The sequence below is a fragment of the Zosterops lateralis genome (genome assembly GCF_965231275.1).
Source record: "Zosterops lateralis genome assembly, chromosome: 4".
Taxonomy (NCBI): Eukaryota; Metazoa; Chordata; class Aves; order Passeriformes; family Zosteropidae; genus Zosterops; species Zosterops lateralis.
In genome coordinates this window covers 2,207,559-2,217,626 of record NC_139765.1, presented here as the reverse complement: position 1 = coordinate 2,217,626, position 10,068 = coordinate 2,207,559, and the positions used below count along the sequence as shown (strand labels likewise).

At 42.2% G+C, this 10,068-nt stretch overlaps 1 protein-coding gene across 1 annotated transcript; it reads right to left on the bottom strand.

Annotated features, from left to right (window-relative positions):
* Positions 1-418: 418 nt before the first annotated feature.
* On the bottom strand, positions 419-8,871 carry LOC310908107 (aldo-keto reductase family 1 member B1-like). Its single transcript, XM_083858787.1, has 10 exons — positions 8,799-8,871; positions 6,560-6,727; positions 5,794-5,910; positions 5,095-5,172; positions 3,690-3,812; positions 3,353-3,459; positions 2,501-2,582; positions 1,977-2,060; positions 1,475-1,557; positions 419-680 (listed from the first exon to the last, which is right to left on the bottom strand). The coding sequence occupies exons 1-10, from the start codon at positions 8,862-8,864 to the stop codon at positions 641-643; spliced, it is 948 nt and encodes a 315-aa protein (XP_083714913.1). The 5' UTR covers positions 8,865-8,871; the 3' UTR covers positions 419-640.
* Between the last annotated feature and the right edge of the window lie 1,197 nt (positions 8,872-10,068).

The following is a 10,068-nucleotide window of genomic DNA, read 5'->3' as shown; positions in this document are numbered from 1 at the left end:
GCAGTATTTATATACTCTTGCAGATATAAACCAAACATACAAATCTCCTAATAGTTTATTAGTTTTTAGCAGTTCATAAATAGGGAACCTCATTAAGAAAAGAATCATAATTCAGCAGTGTCCTCTAAGGAGCTTTCAGTCTGTTACACTGAAATTACTGAACTCAGCATCTCAAGCAATAAAGCTCTTCTGATGTTAAATGGATTGTCTTGCACTGATAATTAAAAGATACTGTATCTATTGACTATTTGTCCAAAAGTATAACTAATCAGAGAATTTAATTTTTTCTCTAAACTTTGTCAGGATTTATAGTTATGACAAAGACTGCTTTTCCACAATCTCAATATATGGGTTTATTAAACTTAATTTAGTAATGATAATGAAGAGAGAATATATATTTTCTTGCAATTGAAAAAATCTATTACAAGAGCAGATAAAAAGACTGATACAACTGGTTGATATAAAGTGAAGCAAATATATCTGCTCAAAGATGACTTTTCAGACTGCCTGTGAGTTGCCTTCTCCCATTTTTTAGTGCATATTCCCCTTCTATCATGAATTAATACACAAACTACTGCAAATTGCTTGAAATAACAATAAATGGTCTGCATCCCTGGAGGATCTGAAGGTGATGGCTAAGTCAGTCTTCAAAAAAAGGATAGTCCTTGTGATTTTTGCATCTAGAAAAAGAGAGCATGATTAAAACATTTTAAGGGTGTAAATTAAAGGAAAAACTTATTTTTTCTCTGGTAAAATAGCTAAAAGTGAACTACAGTGTACCCAGGGCAGGGGAAGTGAATTCTCTGTAACCTTCACATGTATCAGTGACCTCATTTCTCAAAGGATAATGTATCTTTTGCTCAGCTGAAATTGCCACAGTTCCCAGAAATATTAAACCTCTCTCTTGGGAACTCTCAAGCCCCCAGGATGCTGTTAGACAAGTGGAGATAACCTGGGAAAACTGAATAAAATGCAGATCTTGGTGAGTCTGTAGCCATTCTGTTATCTAGGCACTGCCTCAATAACGTTGGCAGGAGTACATAGGCACAGCTCTTCCCTTAAAAAAAACAAAAAAAAACAAAAAAAAACAACCCTACAACTCTCATTCTTAAAATGGAGTTTATTTACTCTTGACTGTCCCTTATGTAAAGGAGCCAAAGAAAATGGTGGGAGGGAAATGGCTGCTTATTTCTTTTGGAATTTCCAGCTGATTTTTGATTTTCAGACAGCAGTTTGGTATGCATCTAGCACAGGATATCTCCAGAACATTGTGCCTGCAGAATTCCCAATGTTCCCAACCTCCTCTATCTAATAAACCCAAGTGGGAGATTCCAGCAGCTGTGACCAGGTGCTGGCTAAGCCTCCCTCTCTTTTTATTTTGAAGTGGGGCTATCAAACAGTGTCTGTTAAGAGGATTTCTAGTGCTAATCCAATCCTCATAAAGCCTGGAGGAGGAGGAAGAGGAGGAACTCACTGGCTTAGTGCACAGATGCGATAGCGCTTCTTGAAACCAAGGAGGGTCTCCATCTCCTCTGCAGTCAGTTCAAAATCAAACACCTGCAGGAAGGTCCCAAACAGCTGGATTACTGCAGTTTGCTTCAGTTTTTCAGTGAGAAAAGGAAGTTTATTCCAAAAGCAGGCTGAAGCACTAGGAGGTGTGCAGCAGGCACCCATGCAGGGAGAGCAATGGATAAATGTGTCAGGTTCCAGTGCTGGTGGGGTCTGCAGAGATCACAGATGTACCACAAACTGGGAGACTTTGGCTCTTACCTGATGTGTTCTAATGAAGACAGGGCTCCTTACTTTCAAAGTGACTTTTTACATTCATAAAGAAGTAATAACCTATGTAGTATCTGACAAAGGTTTTGCCAGTTCTAAGTTTGAGGGTCTAGTTTGTACCATTGGCAGAGTGTTTTTTTTTTTTTTTTTCCTGTATAGTTTAACACCAATAATGACTCTGTAAAGTTCCCTCTTACCTTAAAATTTTCTTCAATACGCTGTGGAGTGACAGATTTGGGAATTACACTCACGTTTCTTTGAATCTGGAGGCGGATAAGCACCTGTAGGAACACACAGGGAATTTACAGATGAGAAGAGCTGCCTGTCAAATGGTTACACAGAGCAGCTCTACTGGTCATCAGAGAGGGTTCACAGAGGAGAAGCACCACCTAAACCCTTCCTAATTACTACATGAGCTCATTAAATCCTTCTCTGAAGCTGAGATGACAACAGAGGAGTGCATTGAGCAAGAGTTCAGGAGTGGCAGGGATGCTGTGTGGAAAGGCAGCCAGTGTGCCAGGTGAAGCCCAGAGCCACTGGGAATCTTCTGTCCATCACTAAAACTAAGGTAAAGAGAATATTTTTCTAAAGCATCAAACTGCACACAAGACACAGCTGGAATTCCATATTATTATTCCATAATACCTCTGTAAAAAGTTACTTTAGCACAAGTGGGAAGAATACATGTCAGCAGGAAAAAATAACTCTGACCAGTATTAACCTGAGCTGGGGTTTTGTTGTGCTTGAGTGCAATTTCCTTAATTTGAGGATCATCAAGAAGGGAAATATGGTCAGGCTTGGACCTGTGAAAATAAAAAAAAACCAGACTTCAGTAGCAGAATGACCCATTGTCTTCTCCCTCAAGCCCTGTGTCATAAGAATATTATTTAAGTTATTAAAAAGCATAATCTATCTTTTTAATGCTTTAATTTAATATCTAATTACTTCAGTTCTTGCTTTCAATCTTTTCTTTTATAACAAGTGAGCACATGAGAAGAGGGCTGTAGTTTCTAGTAAAAACAGGTCACTGTAACATATTCATGTCCAGGCTGGGAATTTCTTTGATCCAGATCCCAAGAATTTCATCTTGTCCTTTACAAGCACAGCTGCTCTGGCAAACTCCCTGTCCCGGGTCAGAGAAAGCCACGAGGATGGGAGTAAAAGCAAAATTTCTGCAACTTATCCATTTAAAAACTGAATCCCTTTGTCTCAGCAGGACTGCAAAGTTGCTATTTCCATAAGCATCTGCTGCTTTGGTTTTTTTGTTTGGTTTGTTGTGGGTGGAGGGTTTTTTTAGTTCAGAAATTCTCCTACGTGTTTAATAAGCTCAGTTAAGAATTCTCTTCTCTGCTTTCATCGACAAATTGATCATTTTTCCTCGAAATATGAAACTCTAGTGAACTGGATATCACAAAATAAGTGTGAGGTTTCTGTGGGTGTGATTTTTAATGGATTAGTAAATTTTTTCTAATTACAGTAGTTTTATTCTGAGGTTTCATCCACATCCTAAGGCTGGTTTACTGCACTGACTCCAATCTACATCTAAGAAAGAAATCCCACAAAACATTCTTACCCTGGCCAGTTGGGTGCTCCAAGGGGACAATATGCAGTGACAGAGATCCCTCTGGATTGGCAAAACTTGATCAGCTCTTCCTGAGGAAGATAGGGGTGGCTCTCAATCTGGAAAAAATAATAAAAAAAAAAGTTTAGCTTTCACCTCTCAGAAGCAGAAGGAACTTCAAGGTTTAGCATCACTGTGGTGACCTACCAAGTGCCACACACATCAGCTTGGAAAAGGTGGTTCTTTTTGCAGGTGTGGGGTTTTTAAGGGACTTTTAAGAGATGTTCCATCCAGTGCAACACCCTAGACAGGTGTGGTGTCAGCACTGAGGGGCTGGAGGACAATTTACCTGATGATTTGCAGGTTTGTGCCTTAAGCCTGGTTTGCTCAGTAGCCGATCAATCTGTTTGCGGTTGAAGTTGGAGATTCCAATTGCCTTCACCATCCCCACATCCACGAGCTCTTCCATGGCCTAGAAACACCACAGAATCACACTTCCTGTTAAGTTCTTCCATTTTTATGTGGAAAAAAATCTTCCTGGATGGATCCCTCCTGTGCTGTGCTGTGAGAACAGTACATGAACAGACTCAGGATCTCACATTTTGTGTCACCATACAGATAAATAACAGCAACGTTCACACAATTCCTAAACTAGTATTTTTTCAGTAAAATATGACTTTTCAAATACTATCCCCAGGCAGACCTTCACATAGATGAAAGAGATTTTTTCAGGGTAATTCCTCAGCTAACCAAATAATCATGCCATAATAAAAAGCACTTTTCTTTGGAACACAGGCAGCTCAACAAGGAGCTGTTAGGAGGCAGCTGGAACAGGATGGACACTGGTGATCAACACCGATTCATTTCCCAAGAGAGATGCACCATTTAATAGGATAAGCAGCACTGTGGTCTCCCCTCCATCACCAATTTTCTTTTGCACTTAGGAGCAATAAAACAGCCAGACAGCCCTAATTAGATTGTCACATCCAGCAGAAAAGAAACAGGGCGAATTAATCTACTACCCGCCTTTGGAGCAGAAGATCCCCTTGTTCCAAAGCAGAAATAATTTTCATTTGAAGTTGCTGTCACAGTGGACATTTTTTTCCTTCAGATGAACAACAAAAATGTACCTTATTCTGCAAACAGCATCAGTGAATTCTTCTGACTCTGGTGAGTTTCTCACCTGCTTTTGGCCTGGCTGTGCTGAGCTGGGAGTGGAAGGGAAAGGAAGCCCAAACTCTCAGCCAAGCAGGAATTTGAACTCACGCCCAAGCCTGGTCTCCCACACAGAGCTTAGCAAAGGACTTGGGCCAAGTTCCTCTGCCTTCTAGAGACAGAAATTTGGGTGCTCTGCTACACTGGCACAGGCATGTTGGCTTTCCTGGCATCTGGACAGCTCAGGTGCAACAAGAGATGAGCATGGCTAACAACTAAAGCCGCCAAAAATTGCCCAGAGAGTGGGGTAGGGATGGGAGTGACAGCATTTGTTTAGCTCAGGCCACTGCAGGCTACTCACACAATCAAAGATTTCTTCTTGTCATGCCAACCCAGCCAGTTCAGTAAGCAAAAGATATAAAAATACCTAAATTTTGGCACAGTGACACAAAAAGGAGCCCAAGGACACAGAGAAATCAGCAATCTCGAATACTTGATGTTAGAAATTCTCCCAGAACAATTCCCACAGTGGAAAGCTTAGTGTTTTCAGGCTGTTATTTCAAACTAGCAAGATATTTTTGGCCTGTGAATGAACGTACCTCCCACGTATCCAGAAAATCTGTATTGCTGGGAATGATCATGCCGTTTCCATCTGCAGGAAATAGCTCCTCTCCTGCCTATCAGCACGAAAAGAAAAGCAACATTAAGGCCAGATGAATTATAAGTACTTCAAGAAATTATTTAGAAATTTGGGTAAGCAAGTGGAGCTGGAGACACTGAGCTGGAGATCCTGACTTATGTTTGTGGTGGGGTGAGATGGCTGAAATGAGCAGCCTGTACCAACAGAGAAATCTTCAATCTTCAAGAAAATCTGTCTCTTGGGACTCTGTCCTCAGGCAGAGGAAGGGCAGGCACTGCTGTGTGCCTCAGGGAGGTGACATGATGGGGGAACCAAGATTTATTTAACCTGAGTGGAGAGAGAGAGGAGAAAAATTGGAACTAAAGTAGTTTGCACGTTTGATTCTTGGTAAGGAAATGGCACCAAAACCCCACACTGTAAGTGGAATGATGGATGGAAATTTGATCCGTGATTTGAAAATGCTGTGCAGGGGAAAATAAGGTGGTTTTTGCACTACAAGACCTAGTTTAAGCAGTTATGACCTTACCTTTCCTCCTGGCTCTCCCTGCAGAGGTTTATCATTACATCCTAACGAGGTTTATCAACACTTTTTGTTGGAGAGGACTAAAGACATGTCTGGTCCTTGCCAGATGGATCCCAGGACTTAAAGTTGCAATACCTTGAATCCCATGGGACAGTGCATCAGGTAGAGATCCAAATAATCCAGCTGGAGGGCAGTGAGTGTTTTCTGGCACGCCTCCTTCACCAGGGGTCTGTGGTGGAAGGTGGACCACAGCTGTGGGGGAACACAAAGCCTTGGGAGCTGCTCTCCTGTCCTCACAAAGGCAGAGCATCCCTGCCAGAGGCAGCTCAGGATGTGGCACATCTTCCCATCTTGAGGAAGCACCACTTTAGTTTATCTGTGGTACCATTAATTAAGTGAAATGAGAAAGGGATACTCTGAAATTCCATCGATTATTGCAACAATTCAAACAAAGAAAATAAGCGAAGCTGGTGAAAATCGACCCGCCAGCTTCCAGCAGATAGAAGTTACTTTATTTTTCCTACCATTGTTTTTTGGGGGAAAAAACAAAACAAAGCATAACATACAGGAGCTGACAGGCTGAGGCCGGCGGCGCAGCAGGAGCAACCACGAAAACAATAGTCCTGCTTCCTATCTCAGAGGCCACCGAGAGCACAGCCTCAGTTCCTGTCTCCATGGCTGACAATGGACATGGACTACAAAAAAAAAAACCCTCTCAAACCAAGCCTTTTGTTCCTCAGGGGTTGACTTATTTCTTCACACACACCACAATCCACAAATCACTTTGCCCTGACAGAGAGGAGTTAATTCCCAGCTTCATCCCTGGCACTTTCCATGGTGGGGTTTTGTCTCTCCTCCCTCGAGTTTGGCCCCGTGTGAGAAACATTATCCAAGGACGCACCTTGCTGACAATGAAGAGCTCTTCTCGTCTCACCACGCCCTCCTCGATTTTCTGTCTCAGAGCATCCCCGATCTCGCTCTCATTCTGGTACATGTAGGCACAGTCCAAGTGGCGGTACCCAACATCGATGGCAAACTTCACTGCGTCCCTTGCTGCTCCCTGCAGGGACTGAAACCAGCAGAGGAGCCAGTCAGATTTGCTAAACAGCAGATTGAGAACTTTCCTTGCCTTGCCTTGCCTTGCCTTGCCTTGCCTTGCCTTCTTCTGCAAATGTGGGGGTTTAAAGCCCCCAAATAACGAGGTATTCCAGTCTGGATCTGGCTTTCGTTAGTTTTGGCAATGGGAGTCACTGTTGAGGTGACTGAGCTAATCTGCCCTTTTCTAAGGACTGGAAGTTCACCTTGGGACACGAGGCTATCTTGAAATAAGTTCTAATATCCCCAGAAATTAAAAGCAACTTTAGTGTGACATAGTGGTGACATGAGGAAACCAATCACCTCTGGAATGTGCGCACGAAAAACAATCCAGCTCTTGTTGACACCGGGCAGGGGGACGAGGAGACTCAAAACACTACAGACAGTGCCACCTCCTGGGTAAAATACACACTTGGAACTCAACAGCAAAATAAACCACTCCAGATTCTTGGCTTGGAGACACCCAAGAGCTGTTTGATGACTGAATCCAGAAAATGGCACTCCAAACAGGAATGTGGTTCAAAACCATGACCACCTCCTACTATTATTATTATTATTATTATTATATCACTTTCTCCAAGTTTTTACAGTCAAAGGGTTTTGAGTTAGTTCACCTAAATTAACAAGAACAAGAACATAGAAAGCGCAGCAATTTCCCCTCCCTATATTCAACTACGGAGCCAGTTGAAAAATTTTACAGGTTTTCTTTTTTGCAGTGGCTTTCCCCATGCCATCCCTTCCTATATGTGAGCCTGCACAGTGGCCAAATTCTGGAATTTTTGGAGCACTTTATCTCTGGGTGCTGCTGCTGCCCCTTGGGAAAGCTGCCATGCAGGAGCCATTGGTATCACTTCTGAGGAGAGGAGCAAAGGCAACAGCATACCCTGAAATTACATAAAACTCTGTAATGTGAGATGTTTTTCAGAGAAAATAATCCATTGTTTTGTTTTACAAGGTGCTCACTGAGCTCAGATAAGAGTCAGAGCCTCCAGGTAAAGGGGAGGCCCCGTTCCTGCACCAAAATGCTGAGGCTGCTGTGGGAAGCCTTGAAATCAAACACCTTTACTGAAAATAATTCGCATGGGCTTGGGCCACCTTTTCATTACATAACAGAAAACATTGTTTTGTGGTGGCAGGGATTGTGTGCCCAAAAATATTCCTTCTCCTTAGTCCTGACCAGTAGGGTTAAACAAACTCACCCCCATTTGTGCACATAGTTAAATGCTGATTAGTATCAACTGACCCAAAAATATGGCAAGAATTTAAGATGTTTTTGTGGTGACTGGAAAAGTGTTTCATGGAGCTGGGAAGATTTGACATATTTTGTTTCCAGTCTCAAATCTACTTTTTAAACTTTTTTATCTTTCTAAAGAAAATCAGTTTCTTAAAATTTTCAGCTCATTTCTAGACTCCTTTCACATTTGTAATTCAGTATATTCTTAAACATACTCTCTCTTACAAAAAGTCCAGTAGGTAACATTTGCAGGTAAAGAACCACCCAAACTATAATTCCTGCAAAGTGCTTCATACTCACCTGCTGCCAATAAAAACAAGTTTCCCTCATTCTCTAAGGAATTATTGTGAATTCCCCTTTCCAAATCTACTTATGGCCCCTTTAAGTTCCTATATCTGCACACGCTCTCCAAAGATGACACCTACATGACGTGCTGGGATATTAATACCCAGTACCAGAAGAGGAGAGAAGAGGAGAGGAGAGGAGAGGAGAGGAGAGGAGAGGAGAGGAGAGGAGAGGAGAGGAGAGCCCAAAATACAAAGAAAAATTACCTGGGCAGAAGTTTTTAGTTTTGTAGCATGTAATTTTTTTTTCCATAGCTCAGAAAAATCTTTTACCTACTTGACCACTCGCTCCAAAGATTTCCTGAAGGCTGGGGATAAACACCTGCATTACCTGAGCTATTTCAAAAGGAAATATCCCACAGAGGATTTGCTGCATTCCCACCATGAAAAGAGCAGATTGCTGGAAAAAAATCTGGTGTGATTCTCAGCAATCTGCCTGACCAGAGGTGCCCAGGTGCAGCAGGTACCTGCCAGGTCCCCAGTCCCAGGATGGGCATCCTCCCATGGGTGGGCAGCTCCAGGTGAGTGGCCATGTGCAGCCTCCTCCCAGCACCACCAGCAAGGACAGGCTGTGGATCTCTTGCAAAACCTTTTAAAATCAGCTTTGCCCCTCCCTCCTGCCTGCTGACTGGCTGCAGACAAGGAAAAATATGGGCAGAAGTGCTACAATAAGAGCAGGCAGGGATTTGGGTTTGGCTCACCCTTTGAAGAACTTAAAATTTGATTGCAGGTTCCTTGTGAATTTATTGAGTGAGCTCATCATGGCATTTTGGCAATTTTGCATTGGCTGAGGTTGCAGGTGTTTGAGAGAAGTGGCATTTGGGGAGCTGGCACATGCCCCAAAACTATTTCTCATCTCACCTGTCCTGAACACATCACCAAAAGATGCCACAAAGCTTTGTTTGGCCACTTGTTTGTCTCAGAGGGAAGCATAAACCTGTCCACATTAAAATTACCCATTGTTAAAAAATTTCCCAATATGTCTTCATCCCCCAGCACCAGGCACCTGGTATTAAAAAAAGTATTAAAGGTTTTTATCATTTTTAGTATTTCTTTTATTATTTTTTATAGATATATACTTGATCTCAAGGCTCCTCATAGCTTTTGTTCTCAGGCACTGTATGATGAGTGGTCACTCCATTCAGAACCCTTTTAATTTAATTTCTGAGCTCAAAAAGCTCAGAATTCTGCAGCGAAAACAGGGTTTAACCAGCAGTTGTAGTCCCCAGGGCTGATACATTGAGATTTCATTCCCCTATGTGGTTTTTCTCCTTCTTTGTGAGAAAATGATGTAGAAGAGAGATCTGTGATGACCATGACTCTCTGTTTCCCCGTCCTTCAGTGAGTTTCAAATTACATATTGACATTTCAGAAATTATACCTTTCTGAGACATTTATTAGATGTATTTACTTCTTTTTCCTGGTTTTCTGTGCATTTCTTGAAGTGAGGGATATCTGATTCTGAAGAAGAGTGTGGCAGAGATAAAGCAGAGAATGTGTAATTTACTACAGCATGGTAATCCTAAACCAAACAAAAAACGGAAACAAGGAGTTACCAGGACCTACAATAATCTCTCCACACACATCCTCTTGGCTTTATCTGGCTTTTCAAAGCCCTTGCCGTTGCTCAAACAGGACAGATAATCCCAGCTCCTTCGTAGCAGTTTTTTTTGGTAGAAAAATCTTTCTGGCAGAAATGCCTGGAGCTGTTTCACATCAGCAGCCCCAGGGTGAGGT